Raw genomic sequence first — 22,855 nt, 5'->3', positions numbered from 1 at the left:
TTACATTTCAAATTCTTTAACTTAATTCAAACATTGTTTGATCATTACATACATCTTTTGAATTGAAACTCAGTTTTCAATTCTGTAATCTCTTTGCGTCGTCTGCTTTCGAAAGCTGGCGATCCAAATGGCAATTTAAGCTGTGGAAACTGCTGCACGAAAGTTGTCTGCGGATGAGCGATGAAACCATCTATTTGGGTTTTTCATTCACGAATTCTGGCGTCTTTACTGATATTTTGCCTGTACTTTACTTTCCAATATGATTTGGAGTAACTTATATTCTGTAATATTTATCCATATTATTAAATGCATTCCTTGCCCTTTCTGATTTTATTTTAATTTATTTTATCCAGTTTAGAAGAAAAATGTAAATATATTTCCTATGTATTTTTTTTTGTAATCGTGATGAAAATTGTTTAAATTAAATTTATATAAGCCGAATTTCTAGATCACTTTTTTTATTTCATTCAAGATTAATTGAAGATGATCTGGTTTTTTAATACAAATGTTTTAAAGTTTACCAGGAATCACTTTCCCTTAAAATGTTATGGGAGACATCTCTATATTGTCAGCAATGTTTTAAAATACCTGAGTGGGGTTTTAATTATCGTTTTGTACTATAACGTTAACGTATTTTATGGAAGTGCCAATATGATCCAAGGTTGAAGGTAAATTTTTCCACCACATTCCTTATCCAAATCAGGTGGTATTGGTAGAAAGGATTAATAGGAGTTTAAAACACTGTGTTCCTAAATATTTATTTAACTATATTTTCTTTAATATTTTTATATCTTCTGTGATTTTTAAAACATATTTGAATTACAAGTTTTCATCTTACTCATATATGATAGTTCTGCAGCTAATTGTAACCTTGTAATTCGGGTATGAGATATTTATTTATATGATTTAATAACGTTTTTGTTGCGTCTCATATAGGCTGGCCGTGGGCGTGGGGTGGTGGCACGTGGCCGGGCAGGTGGCCCCCCAGCCCGTGGGGCGGCAGCCAACAGAGCGGGCCGGGGCGGAGCAACAGGGGCCCGTGGGGCAGCACGCCAAGCCGCTCGTGGAGTGGGCCGCGCCAAGGCAAGTTTACCAGGTAAGGATACTAGGAGAACCAAAAATATTAGTTCTAAAAAAGAGATAGGTAAGCAGTAGAAAAATGCATCTAAGTATACTGTTGGGCTTTAATACTGTCTTTTTTTAACACCAATATAGTGCTTTTATGGAACCAGGTTAAAATTATTTAATACAGTCAACTCCCGTTTACCCTTGGGGTTGATTGTCACGGTTGCTGTAGATAACGAAAATCGCGGATAATCTGCTAACTGTTTAAAGGAAGTCAAATAAAAGCAAAAAATAAAAGCTTTTATTTACAATTTTCAATGTATATTTACTTTTTTTATTCTTTTTGAGAATCTTTTCTTCGTGAGACACTTGACCCCCAGTTGCAAGTCTTCTTCATCCCTTTCTTCTTCGTTCGCTCATCGGCATTCTCTTAGGAGTCTTCATCCGTTAGATTCGCAAATTCCTGGTCGGCAGTGTCACAGTCGTAAAAGTTTCTTGCGTCCATATTCTCTCTGCCAGGAACTGAGTTCACTAAACTTGTAAGGTCTAGCGTTCGTTTTAATCTTCTCCAACTACTACTTTTTCACAATTTTCGGTGTTCGGTAACAGTTTTCTTCATGACTTCACAATTGTTGAAGACTTTAAGAGACTCCCACGCAGATGCCATTTCATAAATGCAGTCCAAAATAATGAGTGAATTCCAAAACTCATGCCAGTCATATTCTTCTTTAGTTTTTAAGCAAGGTAACTTTGGTGTGTAGTTTCTCTTCACAGATGAGTAATAATGACGTCTTGGTTCATAGTCTGAACTAACGCAGTCGTGTTTGGGGGGCAATATTTGACAAACATTTTGCCGCCTACAAACTTAAGCGTGTTAAATGTACTTTAAAATATGCGTTTCAGGATGTGAATGGGCGTTTCTGAAAGGCTGTTGCGACCAGCAAAATAGCCTTTTGTGGTAAATTGTGTACTTTTAAATATTTTTTGACTTTTGGTACAAATTTAGCTTTAAACCACCATTAAAATATTTTTTATCTATCTATTATTTTGGTTTAAGTATTTAACAGGTAGTCTTTCTGCTCTAGTGACCTGAACAAATGTAGTGTTTTTTGCCTTAACAATCACCGTCAACCAACAGTTTGTAACTTCCTGTAGCCTTGCTGCTGACATAATCGTGATCCGTTCTTTCTGCATTTATGTCCCCCTACTTTACCTTCACCTGCAAAAGTCAGCATCCGAGTTGGAAGGCATTTCCAAAATAGCCCCGATTATTATGTGTTATAAATTTGTTCTTAGCTCAAATCATTTGAAGAAAGGAACTTTTCTAACTCACTTTTAAATGTCTCAGCTTGCTGTTGGTCTCCGCTTCTCTCCGTTAGTCCATGGTGTTGCTTAAAGCTACTAAGCCACCGGATGATGCATGAAAATCTCCTAAGACCAATGCGTTAAAAATCTTTTGCTATTGCAGCATTTATTGAACCTAACATGGGTGTAATTATGTTATGAACTTGGGCTATTCATTATACTAACGCCGTCTCTAATTCCATGTAAGACAAGGTTTCATTGTTTTATTTTCTTCGTGTCAGAAGATCTTTCTGACATTGACGCAAATAAAAAGGCACAAAAGTTTACGGAGAGCTTAGTTTTAAATTTTACTTATTGAGCTCTAACTATCTATTAACCGTCAACACAACCTTTTATATTTTGTTGGACATAAAACAATAAAAAACTGTAGCTTAGAATACATAAAAATACTATCTTACAAGAGAAGATCAACACAACAACCTGCGAACTAATGCTGAGTCACAACACAAGCACGTTCATAACCCCCTTCCGCCAATGTCCGGTAGTCGTAGTCATGGTCTTTGTTTCACCACACATCAGACAAACAACGTAATATAACACACCCATAACGAAATTAGTCATCCAAAGTCACCCGTCTTAACTGGTAAAAAGTAGCCGGAATCATTTGTCAAGTGTATGTTCTCGGAAATACTGAATTTAATCATTAATAAATTTTCGTTAACATTAAAAATGACTTCTACAGATTCACGGATAATCCGCTCGTCGGATCATCCGCTCGCGGATCATCCGGCGGATGAACGGGAGTTGACTGTATATGATAAATCAAGCAAATAGGAACAAAAATGTCAGATTGTTAGGTCCCAATTATGTCATTATCTATCATCAGATTGTTAGGTGTCCAGTTTTCTAATATTAATTGGTGTAACAAAATAGATATGGGTTTTATCAGGAGTAATAATTTACCAAGATACTATGCACTGTTAGGTCTGATAAAAGTTATTCTTGTATACCTATTCAATTGACATTAACTGAACAGCGAGTTTTCTAATTGGACTAGTTATCTTGTAGTCATCATTTTATTATTGTACTGGATATAATTGATTTCGTATCTTGCACCAATAGCTTCAAATAAAAAAAGTATTTTAACATTTCCATCAAATTAACATTTTTCTCACCAGTGACAGTACCTACTAAATCTCAGTGATCGTGGATAGAGTGAAACAAGCTTTATCAAGCGACGCAACAACAATATCGTAAGGAATACTTATATTTAACATCATTAGAACATTCGAGGTCTTTATAGCTCTACAACCCTTGATGAGCGTTGACTTGACTTAAAAGATTTTTTTAATTAAGTGAATTCGCGTTTTTGTGAACTTGTGCTGTCCTACTGTCCCACAGAGTTTTTTCAAAAATCGATTTTCGGAGCGGGTCTTCATCTTTCATCCTTAAGACATGGCCCACTCATCTCAATCTGTCGATTTTAATTATTTTTATTATATTTACTTATTTACTTACTTCGTGGCGTTATAACCCTTCGTGGGTTTTAGCCGACTTGACAACATGCCCCCATTCCGCTGTCTTGAACAATCATCATGTTTTTCACGCCCCACATAGGGGTATTTGAACGATTTAGGCGGCCAAAATTATTTTTATAGTGTATTGTATTTTAAAAAATGTTACTAAGCCGAACGGATAGTTTTTATTAAAAAAAAAAATTTATTAACAAAAAATACTTTATTTTAATACTTTTGTTGTTATTTTGAAATCAAAATATTAACAATATTCCTAATCCGATAAAACTTACTATCGTAGAGTATATGTTATGATTGCTGTTAATAACATAGTAATTAAACACTTATGGGAATGCCTTTGTCCAGCAGCGGATGCAAATATACTGAAGAAGAATAATCACTCAGAATCACTAGTACCACTTTCACGACCATCTAAAGGCACATTTTCTCCTTCGTTTCCGGAAGAGTATCCAGCTGGGTTGGGATCAGTAGGTAGCAGCATTTGTAATGTTTCAGATAAGAAACTACTTTTCTTTCTTTTTTTTATTTGCCTTCTACAACTCATCAAAGGGTCCGAACTCAAAAGTAGGCGATTGAAAATATCCCTGTTGCAGCTTTCTCTTGAAAATTTCCGTGCGAAATCTTGGCGATAAGACCGGAAGTGCTTGTTGCGCGCTTCTGCGGCTTCTTCAGAGAGCTGCCCAATTGGCAACAATGCATTTTTTATAATTATTGCACCATGTATGAGTATTTTGTGCAATTTGGGCGTCATGGGGTGCCATGGATAGAGATCTATATATAAACGAGCAGTTTCTTTTGCGTAATTATCGTATTTATCATGGTCAATTTTGTGGCCGCTTGAAATAGTCTCCAAAATCACTTTTAATCTGTATATTAATTCGAAATTAATACCTGTAATTTCTGAAGCAACTTGGGGATTCTCGAAAAATCTTCGGCTTGTATTTCCGTCATTTGTATTGCCAAAATTCGCCTTTGGCATGTCCACAAGCAATCCAGTTTCTTTGCGGAATCTCTCCTGGATTTCTTTTTTCCTTTCTTTTTCCAATTGTTTTTCAGCTTCTGTTTTTCTTGCCCTATATTTTTTCACTGGCAATTTGTACGCCAAATGCAGAATACTTTCAAATACTCTTATTCTGGCATGTAATACAGAGAGTCCGAATTGAATTGCCCCATCATGAACACAATTTGCTCTGTCTAAGTTATTGAAATCTTTTGAAGTAGCCCCGCAAATATAACATCGGCTTGTCGATGTAGTTCCTGTGGCAGCATTGCAGACCTTTCCGTCCACCATTGTCATTATGAATTCATATTTGACTCTAAATTGTTGGCCACATAAGTCAAAATCGGTTGCAACAAGCGAGTTAATAGAATTATTGATATAATCAATTTCTTCTTTAGTGGTATCACTGGTCTCTTTGACAAACCTAAACCGTATTGGCCGACAAAACCTAGGAGAAGAGGGTGTGGGGTTTTCCCATACAGTTTTTTCATTTTTTTGTCCACATACTAATTTCAAAGGAACAAAGCAACTTTGAAATATATTGGAATCACTGTCCTCATCACTATCAAACTTTTGTTTGTACTGCGATTGCTGGGACCCATCACAGCCCCATTTGCAGATTAATTTTAGAGTTTCGCGTTCTTTCTCTTTTAACGATAGTAAAACCTCTTCTAGGTACTCCGATAATCGTCTAACGGTTAGGTTGATCAAAGGCTGCAATTTAGCTTCCGCACTAGTGCTAGTTACAGTGCAAGCTTCAGGTGGCGGATAGCATTTCTTTTTTTCTTTTTGTAGCAGACTGTAACACGGAAAGAAGTTTTTATTCGTGCTTCTTATTATATCATATTGTGCTCGTGTTAGGTCTGCGTCTATGAACATTTGGCTGGCTTCTTGGATACTCAAAGGATTAATTTTATCTCTCAAAGACTTTGTGCGATTGTATGCCTTTTTATATTTTGATGCGCGAGTTGGCGAACATATAATTCCTTTGAGTACATTGGAAGCGTCTCTCTTTCCCCTTTCCTGTAACTTGACTTGAGCAGCATGCACTAGAGTATCTTCGTCGAAGTTGGAGCGAATATCTTGTGTTCTCCTTCGTTTACTTCTTTCACTGAGATCTCCAAAAGTTTTATGAGGTCGTCCTGGCCGATTTGCCGTACTATCGGTAACAGGAATCGCAAAGGTCCCCTCGAGCCAAGAATCGTTATATTTAAGAAATACATCTTCTCTATTATGGGCTTTCGTCCATCTTTTCTTCATTTCTGACTTGAAATGCGCAAAATTGCTTTTCAGTATTCCGATTTGGTCATTAGTGTAGTCTTCATTAGACAAAAGTTGATTTTTTAAACAATTTAGTTTTTCTTCTAAATTAGGTAAATTTTCTTTTCTCATGCGATCGAACAAGTATTTTCTAGTTACAATCTTCACTCCAGATGTACCCCCTGAACCTAAAACCAACAAATATTTCGTTTAAGCCAAAAACAGATAAAGAATATTTTCGGAAAATTTAAGTCCTTAATTCTCTCATTATCTTATAATTTTCAAAGTACAAAATTTTTAATTATCCGGGATTATCCGTGGCAAATTTTTTAAATTTCTAATAGTTATAACATTGAATTATACATAGTAACAAAAATAATTGCCCGATCTATTCCGATAGAAATAAATATCTACTACACAAATAATTTTTTTTGAGAAAATTTGGATCAAAAACAACTTAATTTCAAAGCGATAAAAGTGAATTATTAAACCAATAAATCAAATAGATTTTAATATATATTATAAGCTACTAACCTCTTGTTTGAGAATCCATGATTTTTTTCTACACAAACAAACTTAATAAAGTAAAATATCACTTTGTAAATAACGTTTATAGGAGCGCTGAGAACCGATACACGTACACGAGGTGACAAGATCTAATTCAGACTGACCGTGCACGAATGTGAGTGGAGGTCAGAGGTCGGAAGGGCTTGGGTACTATTCGCGGAAGGTTATTGTACTTCATGCAAATATTTTCGTAGACGTACTTATTGTTTTGAAAAATCGACTTTTGGCCGCCTAAATCGTTCAAATACCCCTATGTGCGCCCGTAGCTTTAAGGTCTCCTGCTATATTATCTCGCCACCGAAGTCGATGATGTTGTACACGTCGTGTTCTTCCAGTTGGGGCTTCTTCTCATACCAGCATTACTACTCTTTCGTCAGAATATTTTCTAAGGTGTCCTGCCCACTGAAGTCTTCTGGACTGTGTTTCTTTTATTATGTTAGCGTCTGGATATAGTTCTTCGATCTCTTTGTTAGTTCTTATCCTTAGATCTCCATTAGGATTTTTCTTTCCCAAATACGTAGTCGCTCTTCGTTTACCTTTGTTATCGTCCACTTTTCCCTACAATACAGACAGACATGACACTAGTATTTTGTTATCTTCTCGTCTCAGTTAAACCTGATTAAGATTTTTGGAAGCATAGCTTTTTTATCGGTGGCTACGGATGGAATGCATTGATCAGTGAAAATCGCTGAGGTGTAAAAAAGGAAACGCAAATCGTGCGACCACACACCTACGTGGAGTACTAAACGCAGTCCTATGCGTATTTCTTAATAAAATAAAATAAACTAAACTGAAATAAAGTAAAATCTAATCGAATCGAACAGAATAGAATCGAATCGAATGAAATCGAATGCCGTCGAAGGAATCGATGGAATACAATTGAATCGAATTGAATATAATTGAATCGAGTGGAATCGAAATAAATCGAATAAAATCCAATTGAATTGATTTCAATTAAAATTAATTTAAATTTAAATTAAATAAAAAACCATCTCTTCGTGCGTAGACGATAAAAAAGCTATGTTTCCCCTCCTCGGTCACTCCCGGAGTACCATATCCCGGTTTTTTGGTATATTTACTCTTCTTTTAGCTATTTTATATGTGTTCCTTTCACCTTCTGCGGTTTAAAATGTATCGTGTAGATTATCGTATCGTATTAAAAAAATCTTTTTGTTAATTGGACCTCGTAATGACTAATTCTATTCTTGATATTCTGTGTCATTGTCGCTCTCGTGGCTCTTTTGTAATGTACTTAAATACAATATCTTGTGTACTCATAAAAACTCCATAACTAGCCATTAACAGTAATACATTTTTTCAATAAACATCACTTTATTTATTCCCCACCTTTTTTCAAAACTTACTTTCAATAATTTATTTTTACTGAATTAATCCTAAGTACATATTTTTAACACGTTGCTGCCACCTCAGTCCGGAGCCGATACGATTTTTTGAAAGTTTATGTATATTCTTATAGTCAAACATTATGCCCTTATGGTTCTCGTAAGAATTGTCACAGTAAATACTATTTTTACTTGAAATAAGCCACAATTTTACTTTGTTTTGACCTTTCGATTTCCACTTCGAAAATCATTTTTAAATGGAACGATTTCCGAAAAGGAAATCGAAACATCAAAATAATTGAAGTTAAATTTTGGCTTATTCATAGTAAAAATAGTAAATTACATTTGTCGCAAAATTATCAAAATTGTTTTGTTACAAATTAGTGTCACAAGTAAATTCACAAAATTTTAGTTGTATAACAATATAATGTTGTTATTCATAACGTGCAATGAAATTTGTTAAAAAATATTATATAATAGCATAATACGCAAATATTCATGACTACCCGTCAAGTGACAGTATATAAAACATGTGTACAATATTTATCTTTTATTTTAAATTTTCAGTTATGTTAGCAGTTGCCTAAATTGCCCAGCTCCCATCCTTCTTTCCTCTGAAGTTTGAGAAATGTAGTTTTGTTCATAATGCAGTATGTATGTAATCCTTATATTTATAATAATACAGTATCAATGCCAGTTGCTTAAATGTTTAAGAAAAATATGTTAAATCAGGTGATCACATATATACTGATGGCCAAAAAAATGCAACACCTAGAAGGACAAATATTTTTTTAAATATTTATTTATAGAAGTATACATTATAATATTCTTATTATTTGATAACATTATAAACAAATTTGCAACTTCATTTTCGTCAAAAAATTAAAAATAAATGGCTCCTCCCTGATTTCCAATACACTCAGTTACTCTATGTGGCATTGCTCAAAATTGAGTGACGTATATCATATTGCGGAATACTCATCCAGATTCTTCATATGGTATGCCACAGGTCTTCTAAGTTTGCTGGAGGACGTGGCAATCTATTTAGGTTTTGACTTACCATATCCCACACATGTTCGAGTAGTGACAAATCAGCTGATCTTGATGGCCACTTCAAAGTCTCTATACTAGATTCTTGTATGGGTAATATGAGGTCTTGCGTTATCCTGCTGAAAGATCGCATTTGGAATGATTTATGACTAGGGATGTAAAACCGGTTGCAGTACTTCACCAATATATCCTTGTGCTGTTAGAGTGCCGTTACCACGAACTAGAGGCGATCTGCTTCCCATATCATAATGCTTGGTTGTCTTGCTGTATGACGTTCAACAGCCACGTCTATTAGGCTAAAATACAATATAAGAAAGACCTACGCCGATCTGTTTAGTCGATAAAAATTATTTGATAGATAATTTAGTATGTTAAAAATTATAAAAAATAAGAGGTGCCCAATATAATTTTGTCCAAACTATGACAATGACTTACGATATTTTATTCAGTACAAAAATTTTATTATTCTAAACCATAAATATAAATATTATCTTTGTAAAACATTGACTCCACTTAGTGATTTTTATTCTACTTCTGATTCATCGGAATTAAAATTTTCATTATTGCCTTCGCTACATTTAGCTATCATCTTCCGTCATTTCGAGAATGTCTTGTACTTTCAAAGGCGTATGGTCCCCAATAAGTTCTGTTAGTTTTATATAATCATTTAAACGCCAACCACAGTTTTCAGGCTGGAGTTTTATACATTCCGACTCAGTTTCATTAAGCCACATGGAATTAACAACAATAGTTCTTAAAATTTTTTGTTTTAAGATTTCCAGCATGGTGTAAAACTTAATTTTTTTTCAAAAACTGTTCTTTATCTTCTTTCGCAGCATACGTTTTCATAAAAATGAGATTTCTTGCATTATTTACTCTGTTGCAGTTTTTCACTGCATTAATTTTCGCTGCAAACTCTAAAACAACATTCATTTTTTCATTAATAAATATGTCGGCTTCATCAGTTAACGTCATAAAAACGGCTTGATAGGGTAAACGATATAGTTATTGGCCTCTTAAGGCATTCTTTCTCTTAAAGAAGCTATAAAAAGTATAATATTATTGTTTAGCAACAAAAACATTAGATCAAACTCTAGACAAGTTTATAGAGTTTCTACATCTAATATCGCTTATTTTTGATTTTCATTTATTAAATAGAAAAAAACATCTTTTATAAAGTAATGCATGTTTGACAGTTATTGGCCCCATAAATATAGATATTGGCCACCAAATATTATAATTATTGGCCCTATCGATATAATTGTTAAGTTGAAGAAAATACAAACAAAATGTCTAATTATTGAAGTTTTATTAATAATATTATCGATACCAAAGCTAAACAGAATAAATGAAATTCTTAAAAAAATTTACACACCTAACTAAAATGAACCAAACCCTAACTTTCTTTTTTTTTAACCCTAGTTTTTTAAATCGAAGATGAAGTAGGTACCTACCTATCTACGTGCGGTTAGCTTAAAATTTCAGTTTATCCTTTTAATGACTTAAATTAAAAAGGTAAATTTTTTATATGTTTAGCATTATTTAAACAAGTTTTGCATGTAAAAATATTAACGTTTGATTTGTGCAACGCATGTTTCTCGATACATTTAAGGTGATAAGACCTAGTACAAGAATTACATTTGATACCAAGTAATGTCAAATTTATATTAAGTACACATGAAAAACACAAACCACTATTTAAAGGTTCGTTGTCAAAAGACTGATAAGATAATAAATTTACATTTGGAGTCGCAATTTTGGATATGCTAGATTCCAAAGAATCAAAAGACAAGTTTCTTTTTATTTTGTCAATTTTACTTAGTTCAGAACACAGATCTTTGTTAATTTTAATATCTGATAAAATGTGAACTTTACTGCTTTCATTTAAATCATTTTTCATCTTTTTTTTATTTTTTTGTATTTTGTTTTGTTTCTGTTTTTTAAACTTTTGATTTTCTTTATCAAGTTTTTCAGCTTCTCTCTTCTTTTTCTTATTTTCTCTTTCTCGGCTTTTGTTTTCTTGTTTTTCGGCTTCTCTCTTCTGTTTATTATTTTCTCTTTCTCGTCTTTTGTTTTTTTGTTCCTCGATTTTTCTTTGTTTTTCTTTTTCTTTGTTGTCCTGGGTTTCTCTCCACATTGTTGAAGAAAGTATAAAAGATGATCTATCGGTCTGTTTCACACCTTTCCTTTCTGGTGTATTAAAATATTGTAAATAATTAGCAATTGTACCATCCGGTTCAGGTACTGTATTAGAGGTTTCTAGTTCATCACTTTTAAATATAATAGGAATATTCATTATATCTATGATGTTATCGTCTTGTGGAATTTCTTGTTGCTCTATCACTTCTATTAATATTTTGTCGGAATTTGGTATAAGTTGACTGCTGTTATTAGCAATCACAGCATTATCCCGTATACTCCACATTTCATCATATGAAACATCGTCATTGTTTTCAGTAGGATGTGTCCGAGAAACTTCTAAATTAAATTGCTTCCACAGTTTGTAAATAATAAAACGATCACTATCCGGATCCAAAATAGGTTCCAATTTAAATGAATCTATTATTTGTTTGCCCACTATTTCTTCAAACTTCTTCCTGTCAAAAGTTCCTATACTGTTTAATTCATCAGTTTTACTGTTGATATTTTCCTCACCCTTATTTTTTCCTAAACACTTTGAAAAGTCAATTAAATTAGGATCCCAGGGGTAAAGTCCACAAGCTCTGAAACCATTAATAATTATCTCAGGCTTTATTGTTTTATCCAGAACACACTTGAGCAAAGGCGCAAATTCCTTTTTGGTTAGATCTGCGTCGGGATGAGTTCTACGCCAGGCTATGACTCCTTTTCTCCAACCATCTTTTAGGGGCTTAAATGTTGACACATCAGCTGGTTGAAGAACACGAGTAGCATTTGGATAAAGTGCAATTAGAATTATTTTAAGTTTTGCACAAAGATCGCTTAATTTTTTGTCCAAATGGGTTTTATGCCCATCAACGTATAAAATAATCGGAAATTTTATATTTTGTTTCTTGACAAAAGGGTAAAAACAATTAGCTATGTATCCAAAAAAGATTTCAGTCTTCATCCAGCCTGAATCACTGCAGGTAATAGTAAATCCTTCTGGAATAGAGTCTGCTATTTCACTTGGGAGTCGCTTGTACGGATATATGACTAACGGTGGAGTAGTTAATCCAGAAGCATTAAATGTAAATAGAACCGTAAGGTTAGTTTTAGATTTTCCACAGTCCACCTCGTACACGTTTTTGGCACCCCTGGTCGCCAATACCTTTTTGTTTTGGGGACAAAGTTGAAAATTAGTCTCGTCGCCATTAAATATTCTTTGCGGATCATTTAAAATGTCTGTGTACATCTTTTCTTGTAAGTATGAATAAATGTGTTTAAACCAGTTCCTAATATCAGCTTCGCTGACTTTAGACGATGCATTTGTTACGGCTTCTGATTTTCTTAGAGATATTTCAGGATGTCGTCGCATAAATGCTTTATACCAACCAGTTCCAGGGTAGTTGTCTACAAAAGGATTTTCACGAGATGATTCATCTAGGAACTGTTTTACTGATACTTGGATATCTTCGGATCTTCTTGGAAATCCTTTGCGGTGGCAATCGAGTATCCACTCCACTAATCGTTTTTCTTCTTCAAACGATAAGACAGGAAGAGGACCGTGTGATTTTTTTACAAATTTTTCACTTAGTCGAAACTGCAAAGTGGCTCTTGGTACTTTATATCGTCTGCACGCCTCTCTTTTTGGCAATCCTTTTCTTACAGCTTCGATCGCTTTTTGTAAACTTTGTTCTGTATATTTTTTAACATAATTCTCGTTTTCAGACGTTTTAGGCATTCTGAAACGAAAATAAAAAATTCAGTAAACGTCTGTATGCACGAACTTAAAGCGTTGATTGAAAAAATATATTTGTTCAAAACATTGATTTTGTAAATGTGAATAGGTAGCTAATAGAAAACAGAGCATATATTTATAGTGATTGGCCCCTGTTTTATTACAGTTATTGGCCCCGGCCAACTACTGTTTAAATAAATTTCTGAATTAATTAATTATTATCCGCAAGTACTGTTAAACTGAAAAGTAAAAATACAGTTGTTGACCGGGTGGCCAATTACTGCATTTTGTGTTCTTATTACGTATTAGTTATTGGCCCCATAAATAAATAATTTCGCGCCAAATTTTACATAATAATACGAGCTCCTCTAATAGTTTATTATATTGTTTCTTAAAATTAACAATTGTTTCAAGTGTACTACCTTACATATTACGTTAAAAGGATGATACTAAATGTTCCTCGCTTACCTGATTCACTAAAAATTGCACAAATTTCACTGATACACAACAGCCTTCGACATAGAACACGTTCCTGTAAATGTTATCAATAAACTGAGAACTGTTCTTTCGGCGACGGTTGCAAGGAAAATTGCCGAAGTTGAAATAGGGGTTGCCAGATCTGCGGTATAGTGGGAATTCTTAATAATACATATTAAATGTGAAACGGCCAATTACTGTATGGAGGCCAACAACTGTATCGCTTACCCTACCTCATTCTGAGAAAACATTTTGGTTGAGTTTACCGAAAGTACAAGCTGAATATAGCCGCAAATGTCAACCATAAAATAAAATATTTCGCTTTGGCAGTGTTAGGATTTTTTTATATTGCATATGTTGCATGCTTCAAATATAAAGAGAGAAAACTTTTAAAAAGTACATATTGATTATACTATTATCTGAATTCTGCAATTTTTAATTTATATGAAACAATAACGAGTAAAAATTTGTCTCTTTCGAGATTAATTGCAAACATCTGTTGCAATCTGGCAACTGCTGATTTTACGTTTGCCAAATCTATCCCCTAATCTGTCAAAGGACAATTGTCAAGAAAAAAATTTCTAATAATTCACTGTAATCAATCTCCAAAGAAACAAATATTTACTCATTCTGGTTTTATATAAATCAAAAATTGCAGAATTCATAACATAATACAATTCAAAACGTACTTTGCTAAAGCTTTATCTGATTATATTTGAAGCATACAGCATATACTTTATAAAAACATGCCAATACTGCTGAACCGAAATTTTTTGTTCCATATTTTACATTTGCGGCTATAATAAGCTTGTACTATCGGTAAACTCAACCAATATTTTGAATGGTCTGATTTTTCCTTTATTATAAAATGCTGCTGTGTAAGCACAGCCTGTATACGAGTGGAAAGCAGGTAAACTTTATACTTTTGAACCCAACTTCAGAGCCAAATCGATGCAGTTGATGTACTGAAGGTGTTGGTTATGTAACTTTTTAGTTGCTGAAGAGGCTAGCCAAATTGAGGATTGTGAAATTTTGTGCATATTTTCCAGTAAAATCACCAAATCGTCAGTATCCGAAGCTCTAAAAGGTGCAATTTTATGAGCGTGAAAAACAATCCAAGTATCCGCTTCTTCGTAGTAACATGTAAAATCAGCTTCTTCAGTTCTTTTAATGTAATTATTGTGATCTTGATACGAATAGCACTGATGATCAACGGTAAAAAATATTTTTTTGTTTAGGATAATTGTAAGCAAAATTATTACTTAATCAATAATCAGCCAAAAAGCGTACCAGTGCCTCTTTAAAACGATAGTTTTAAGGCTTTGCAAAAAATCTTTAGGCATATCCTGTTGAGGTCCTGAAAGTTATATGGAATATCGAATTCCTTTCTAGCTTGACGTTTAGAATCTTTGATTGAGGGTGACAAATAGCGGTCAAATATTAAATGTATTTCTACAGCATTTGTAGAACAAATTTTTATTAGTATTGATTCTGTAATATTTTCAAATATTTGTGCATAGAGTCACCAATGAAGTGTAGGCAATAAAAGCCATCTATTATTTCTACGTTAATAAATTTGGTCTCAATCATTTCGGTATTCGATTTTAATTTTGTCGCAAATGTTGCTTTATGAGTTTTCATTCAACATTTCACCAGTAAATGAAAAAAGTGCAGGCGGCATGGGTGCGAGTGGAAAAGTCAAGCAATGTTCTAGATCAATTTTCTTTTGTACGCTAACTGACAGAAGTCGTCCAAAGATGTCTCGTTTCATTTTCATCAACACCTTCTTATTTTTATCTTTGGTCATGAGAACTTTTGTGATGTTTTGAGAAGCAAAATTGATGATTTTGTTAAGTTTTATAGGTTTCTCAAATCTTCCAGGAGTTAAAGAGCAATTTTAAATATACTCTAATTTTTGTTGACTGCCAGTTTCTTTGACGTTCAGCAGGAAATCGGCAACTTAATATGTAGCTTTGCCAGTCGAAATATTAAACAACTGTTGGTGATTAATTGTATCATCAAATGGATTCATCGTTTCTTTTATTCCCTTTATGACACAATCCAAGTTTTTTGTGTCCTTTTGAATTTTGCTTTTTTACAAAGATTTAATAATCTTTATTAATTAATCCAATATTTTCTTACACAGTTGATAATATTTTATGGCTGAGTACTCATGCTTTGTAGTTACCGTTAGTGTTACATTTTTTTGTTAAACTCACTAGCAGAATTTAAAAAAAGGTCATGTTTTAATTAATTATAGTCTGGATAAAATTACATCAAGCACCTTGTTTTTTATAATTTTTAACATACTAAATTACGTGTCAAATAATTTTTATTCTTTAAACAGATCGGTAAAAGTCTTTGTTATATCCGATCCTCTACTATATAGTTCGTCTCTCACCTCGAAAACATCTTGCCCTTATGCGCCCATTAGAGCCACCCAAACAAAACCTAGATTCATTACTGAAGCAGACAAAATTCCATTGGCAATTTCTGTTTTGCCGAGCTCTGCACCATTCTAAGCGTGGGGTCTTATGCTGTGGTGTCAAAAGTAAAACCAAAAATGGACGGTAATCTCTCAGTCCCTTTCCAAGTAATCTTTAGTTAACTGTTTTTCTTGAGACTACCGTTCTATATAATTTCTTACTTGATGTACATTCCCTGTCTATTTTTAAAAGCAAGAAGTCTAAGATGGCACAAATCACGGCAATATTCTAGGACGTCCGGACCCTCCACCACGCCGATAAGTCTCATCATTGGACTACCTCCTTCAAACTCTTAACACTGTTTATGGGTAACCTTCAACTCTTCGTGAAATTTCCCGTAAACCAAAACCGGCCTCTTTCATGTCTACAATGTGTCCTTTTTCGAGGTCGCTTAAATGAACAAATTACCGACGACCACGAACTCATGGTCATAGTCATTTTAAATTTTTTGGATCAATCAAAAACAATGCCGAATGACTAAAAATATCAAGAGATAACAAAGAAGAGATAGAGATAAAAGCTTTATCACATATATATTTTTAGATAGACCTTATAAAGAAATATTTTGGATCCAAATAAATAAACGTATACAAATTTTTTTTGACCATCAGTATATTATTCATTGTGATAAATTTATATAAATTGCTCAGTCATAAATACCATAAATAGAGTGTTAGAACTTATAATAACGATTAGGAAAAAAAGACCCAATACCTAGCCCACTAGTGATGGGCTAAACTGTGATTCTGCAATCACAGGTATAACTGTGATCGTGATTCTTTATTCGTTGTGATTTTTACCTGTGATTGTGATTTAACAGATCAACGCAATAGTTGTATGCGTATGTTAAACTTTTCTTTTTTTATTTGGCACTGGTGGCATTTTCAAAATGTATGAGAATAAAAATTATTGAATATCGATACAAATACGACGAGTTACACAAACTCAATAAACTGAAATTCTAAATACCCTTTTCATTTTCTTCAAATATTTGTTTACGTACTAATATTACACTAATCATATTTCTGCAACGACGATATAATTATTTTTGCCTTTGCATTCCTCATTAGAAAGAGATTTCACAATAGCTCCGATGCGCCGACTACCTCTATCTCGTTCCTTGTTATCCTGTTACACGTTTCTCATTTCATAACTTTGCGAGTGAGACGAGAACGTGATACATCACGTTTTAGTGATCAAGAACAACAGACATAGAATAAGACCGAAATCACAGTCACAGTATATTTTGTTGTTATTCACAACGTGATTGTTATTTTCTAATCCCATAACCAGTGTTATGATAAGATAACATTTGTGCTTCATAATGTTATTATTTAAGTTAAGAGCATTTACGCAACTGGCCTTATTTTATTTTTCATTTATATTACAACATACTCTGATGTAATTATTAAACACATTATTATCATAATCCGAGTATGTAGTAGAGAATATTATTACATTTCCTATTAATTATATTCCCATTAAATCTCAGTCGGGATTTGTTTAGGGTTGGTTGTAGAGAGTCGGACTTTAAACTGCTTGTAAACAAACATTTGTAAAAATTCTTTAAAAAATTTAGAACGAAAAATCCCTCCGTCTTCCTGAATATTTCGAAAAGTGCCACGTCTATATCAAGAAAGCACCTATCAAGGTGCTTGTGTAATTAGCAAAAAAAATGTAAAAAGGAAAAAATGAAAATTCTCAAAAAAAACTGCAACAATAACGTTTTGGGAAATTGAACAACTCTGTAGTTTCTGAAGGTGTGAAGAGTTGAAAGTTATCTTCAAACGAATGAAGTTAAAACAAATGCATTTGTATATTTGTATTTTTGTTCCTGCACAGCAATTTTAAAATTCGGAAATTTTCAAAACTGCTGAAAATTTTCCGTTATATAAATGGCTGATTGTTTTGACGTACAGAAATGTAAACACACTTTGAACAAAAATCGGTTAATTAGGTTAGCCTAAACAATTTTTTAAAGGAACTATAAAAGTGGTAGTGTTTTTTTATTCAAATTTCTTAAGACGATCAATGATTTATACACTAAATTATTAATTAAAAATGATCTAATAATTTGTTCCTTTATATAATATCGGTACGAAAATAAGGATTTGCGCTGGATATTCGTAACTGGCGCCTATTGTACCTTTGAGACAAGCATCTGCACACCTTTCAGACTCTCTGCAAAAATGACAGTATTATCAGTGTATCTTATGTTGTTCAGTTAATGCCAAGTTCATAGTGTACTGAAATATACATTGAATAATAATGGGGACAGTATACATCCCTGTCGCACACTTCTTTTTATGATTATGCCGCCTGTTGAATTATTCCAACTTTACCAGCTGCAGTTTTTTCGTAATAGATATTGTTTATTATACGGTGGCAGCGGTCTCTGGTGTCTAGACCAAGAGATTTTAATATTTCCATTAGTTCCTTATGTTTTATTCTCGTCATGTTCGTCATATCTCGAGATTTTATTCTTTTGTTTAATTTTTATATATTCTTTTATACATAATTTTTAAAAACGTTTTCAGAAGATGGCTCCTTAATGTTTTTTATAAGCCCTGTGGCTGTTCTCTTATTAATGCTGTTGATAGCAGCTTCTACTTATGGTTCGAGAATATGTGGTTCGACAAACTCCATTTTCATTCTGTGTGACAGTGTCACTCCTATTGTCATCAAAAATACACCAGGCTCACCTAAATATCCGATTTTAATAAAAACATATGGGTTTGAAAGTTTGTTTGCATTTCTATATGCAAAAAACAGCGATTTATATAACAACGAATTTTCCATGCAGAAAATTCTCAAATATTCCAGAGAGTGCTGGGTTGTTAGGTTAATATGCCAAAACAGAGAAAATGTATCGCTTTTTTCTTTACGCCATTATTTTGTAGATAACTTAAATTTTGTTTCCTTAAGTTTCAGACATTTTAGAGTTTGCCGATTTTCCCTAGGCAAAGAATATCAATTTTGGGCAAAAAGTATGTAAAGAATTTTACCATTCCTACCCCCAACTTTCCTCTAAAACTCCCTCGTATGATGATTGAAATTGATCTTATGAGAATTATAAAAAATGGCAAAAATTTCACAACGTTTATTTATTTAAGAATTTTATAAAAACTGACTTCATTTACGTCAAAATGCAAAAATTGCACACGAAACCTGCTTTTTTCACATTTCAAACGCATTTTGATTTTTGACGATAGGACACTCTGATCAAAAGATAACAAATTTTTGCCGTCGAGTTTAATTTTTCACAAAAAGCGCTAATCAGCATTTTTGTTCAAAATCCTCTCAGCTACATCTTAGCATCCTCTCAGATAATTTAAATTTTATATACTAAATTTTCAGAGTTTACCGATTTCTCATAGGCAAATTTTATTTGCATTTAATATTATTCCAATTTTGTGTTAAATATAACATTTTCGGAGATATTTTTGGAATATAAGTTAAAAACTAGAGATTGTTTTTGCGTCAATTTTTTGTTCTGATAGTTTTCTGAATTTTCCAAATTTTTTTCACCTAGAAAATATTTAAATCGTGGTTGTACAACTTCCAGAAGAACTTACTATTTAACTGAGAATAAGCCACAATTAAAGGTTAAAGTACGTTTATTGACGTTTCAATTTTGGATTTCCAAAATTGAAATTTCCATTTCAAAAACGATTTCCGAAGTGGAAATTGAAACGTCAATAAACGTACTTTAACCTTTAATTGTGGCTTATTCCCATTTAAATAGTAATTACTTATACATGCCACAAGAAAATAGCTTCAGAACAATATTCCAAAAGAATTTCTACAAAAATTCCAAAGTCAGACTCGCTACAACCAAGTTAAGAGCTATTTTTTATAGTTTCCGACTGGCCCATAAATCCCAAGATCACACAATTCAAAACAATTGTATATTTCGGAAATTTATTTTGAAAAATAAGTATTAACTATTTTAATATTTCAGCAGGTAAGCGAAAGTTTGACGGGGGTCACCAGAACCAGGGGGAGACAAAGCGCCGATACCAGAGCAACTGGGGGAGCCAGCCCCTTTCACAACAGCCGCTGGGGGCGGACGTGAACGGTGAACAGCAGGCATGGTACCAGGATTCCTACGGCTCCTGGAGCTAAGTGATAGGACTTAAACGCCCGCAGTGGGACTGAGTGTGAGTGGCCCTACGTCAAAAAAGGAGGGCGATAAACAAGGCCAGAGCACACCCTCTAGTGCCTGCTATAGAAGGGTGTTGAATATAACTCCAAATGAATTCTTGGGCAACGAGTTTTGTTTAAAGAGGATGGTGATCGATAAATTTAAAATGATGTAGCGTTTGAACGCAGTTTTAGATTTGAAAATCTAATTAAAATTTGTTCGCATGAGGTAGATTGGTCTCTAAAAATTTAAAAATACCTCTCTTATTAAATTATTAGTAATATCACTTGAAATTTTAATGGAACGTTTGATTTTGTTGAAATTAAAAAAGTTTGTTGTACTATTGATGTGATTTATATCTTTTAAAGACCAAACGAAATGATAAAATTCTATTTAGGTACTATATTTATTCGAAAATATATTTAAAATTATTTATTGATGAAAAGATGCCACAAAAATTCAGGAGGAGTCATATTGCGGCAGATTTGATAAGCACTTGTAGTGCGCGCCAGCCTGATAGCTGATGGTGTCCCCAATACTACGTTAATTATTACCTATTCTGCATTCGTTTTTTATTAATTTTAAAATTTTTGAATTGTTATTGGTACTTTCAAAATTCTTTTGCTGTACGTTTGTTGTTTTGGAATTAAAATTTATTCAATTAAATTGATTAAGTTACTTGGCATTATGTTTTACTATGTGTTTGTTGTTTTGGGGTCGGAGATTTTTAGAACGGAACTATTATTTAGATAACCCAAATTTTGTGACTTTGATTCGAGGGTGTTGTTAAAAATTTTCTAAAAATCTTTGACTTATCGGGCCAAGTGCGTTCCCCTGTTCTGGCGACTACTATAATTAACCTCGGGGCGCATGTGCCTATTCGTTGATAGTCTTATTTTTATATTATAAACGGCTAAGCGGTTTGTTCCCCGTCTTACGCCGTATTTAAATGTTTTTTATCTACTGAATTAAAACGAGCGGTCTAATGTATTCCAAGGTGTCACATCACTGCGTCATTTCGTTTTCTTTAATATGTCAATTTTATTATTTAATTTTTATTATATAGTTTGAATTCGTTAATAACTGATAAAAGCATGGGTTTGGCACTGAGGCACTTTGGCGACAGTCTATTGTTCCTTGTTTGTTTTGGAGAATCGACTGTTCTAACTGGCATAGAGGGACTCTACTCGGTTCATGCTAAATGCAGGACAGATTAAAACAGCGAGCACTTGCTGGTTTTGTAGGAAACGTATACAAATATAAATTTTCAGATAAATCGGAAAGCATTAAATGATTTGCAATCTATTTTAGTCTCTCCTGCATCATTAAGATCGTTCCTCATGGACAGAGTAAGTTTTATTGTATGTATAATATAATTATATATTTTATTCTTGGTAATGCATTTTTGCATTGTGATGATTGTATTTTAGCAGTAATTTATGGAGTTCAAAGCATATACTTCTGTTTTCCGGCACAGTTAGTAACGTTAACTAATAAAGTTAAAATAGCGATATTGCTTGAAGTAAAGTAGTTCCCATTTTGATCTTTTTTTATATCTTCTTTTATTAAGCAAAGCAATAGTAATGTGTAGGTAACAACGGGACAAAATAGGAGCTACTTATTTCACCTTTTTTTATATTGTCATGTATTTTATTTTTTGTAAGCGGTCGCAGGCTCCGATGAGGATTACAGCTAAGACTTTCATTTGCAATCATAGAATCATTTATGACGATAATTATTATATTAATTTAATTCTGGTTTTACATCCATTTTTGCTTAAGCTTTTTTGGTATTTTGTCCCTCTCCGATACATTAATACTAAGAAACTTTCAGTTATATTATTTTTTCGATTTTAGTGTGAAGTAGCTAATCTTTCAATATTTGTACCATAAATGCCTAAATAGTAACACGTTTTTGCAATTTTAATACAACACAAAACCATACTACTGTAAAGAGTCCAAGCATTCGCAGAAGACCCTCGTGTTTAAGAAGTTTTCTAAAATCGGGCGCAAAATTACATCTGGACAAAAATGAATTCTTTTTGGGTACGAGTGGTGCTCTTTGAATGTGTTCCTGAGATGCGTTTTATGCAATTTCATACTGTACTGTATTTCATTATTGGTATAATTTAGTCGAAGCCCCTTGCCTGCTTCAGACATTTTGTTATTTGTATCATCTATCAATTATGAGAGGACTGATGATTTATAATGTCTCAATAAACAGTTGTATGTGTATTACAATTTTACTAATTCTTTGTTTTTATTTTTAGACCGATACCCTTCCTTCGAATTTCCTCACCAACAATCCTTAAATACATATATTTTAAAGTTAAACAATTGACTACTACATTTTTTCTGGAAGTACGCCACAATAATTGTAATTATTAAGATTACAGATGGGTCACTCGACCAGTCAATTAACAAATTAGATAAGTTTTCAATTAGAGGACCTGCAGTAGCCAATAATTGTGTAAAGATAAAGTATAAACATTACTCTGTTAGTACGAACATTAAAAATTATGATAAACTTATTGCTTTTAGCGGGGTTGTCGATTTTATATTAAGTTTTAATAATATAGCCGTCTAATTAAATATTTATCATCATCAACCTGTAATTGTATGCGTCCACTGATGGACATAGGTCTCCCTCAGCTCTTTCCATCTGTCCCTGTCTTGTGCGGCTTGCATCCAGTTATTGCTAACACGCTTCAGGTCGTCAGTCCATCTAGTCTCTGGGCGTCCTCTGCTCCGTATTACTTTGTTTC

The 22,855-nt window shown here is 33.2% G+C and overlaps 1 protein-coding gene across 25 annotated transcripts in view; it reads left to right on the top strand.

The window, feature by feature from the left end:
- The window catches only part of LOC140439960 (heterogeneous nuclear ribonucleoprotein Q-like), a 144,629-nt gene extending 122,289 nt beyond the window's left edge, over positions 1-22,340 (top strand). For 9 of the 25 annotated variants that reach the window (XM_072530164.1, XM_072530166.1, XM_072530157.1 and 6 more), the window contains 2 exons: positions 937-1,096; positions 19,909-22,340. In XM_072530164.1, the coding sequence (XP_072386265.1) occupies positions 937-1,096; positions 19,909-20,072 (324 nt within the window). In that variant the 3' untranslated portion in view covers positions 20,073-22,340. Of the gene's footprint in view, positions 1-936; positions 1,101-8,642; positions 8,730-19,908 lie in introns of those variants that run through there. The other 16 variants (XR_011950763.1, XM_072530167.1, XM_072530173.1 and 13 more) reach the window with 11 other exon arrangements.
- The last annotated feature ends 515 nt before the right edge of the window (positions 22,341-22,855 follow it).

Source organism: Diabrotica undecimpunctata, chromosome 4, assembly GCF_040954645.1.
Source record: "Diabrotica undecimpunctata isolate CICGRU chromosome 4, icDiaUnde3, whole genome shotgun sequence".
In the NCBI taxonomy this organism is placed as follows: Eukaryota; Metazoa; Arthropoda; class Insecta; order Coleoptera; family Chrysomelidae; genus Diabrotica; species Diabrotica undecimpunctata.
This window is presented reverse-complemented; position numbering and strand designations above follow the sequence as displayed.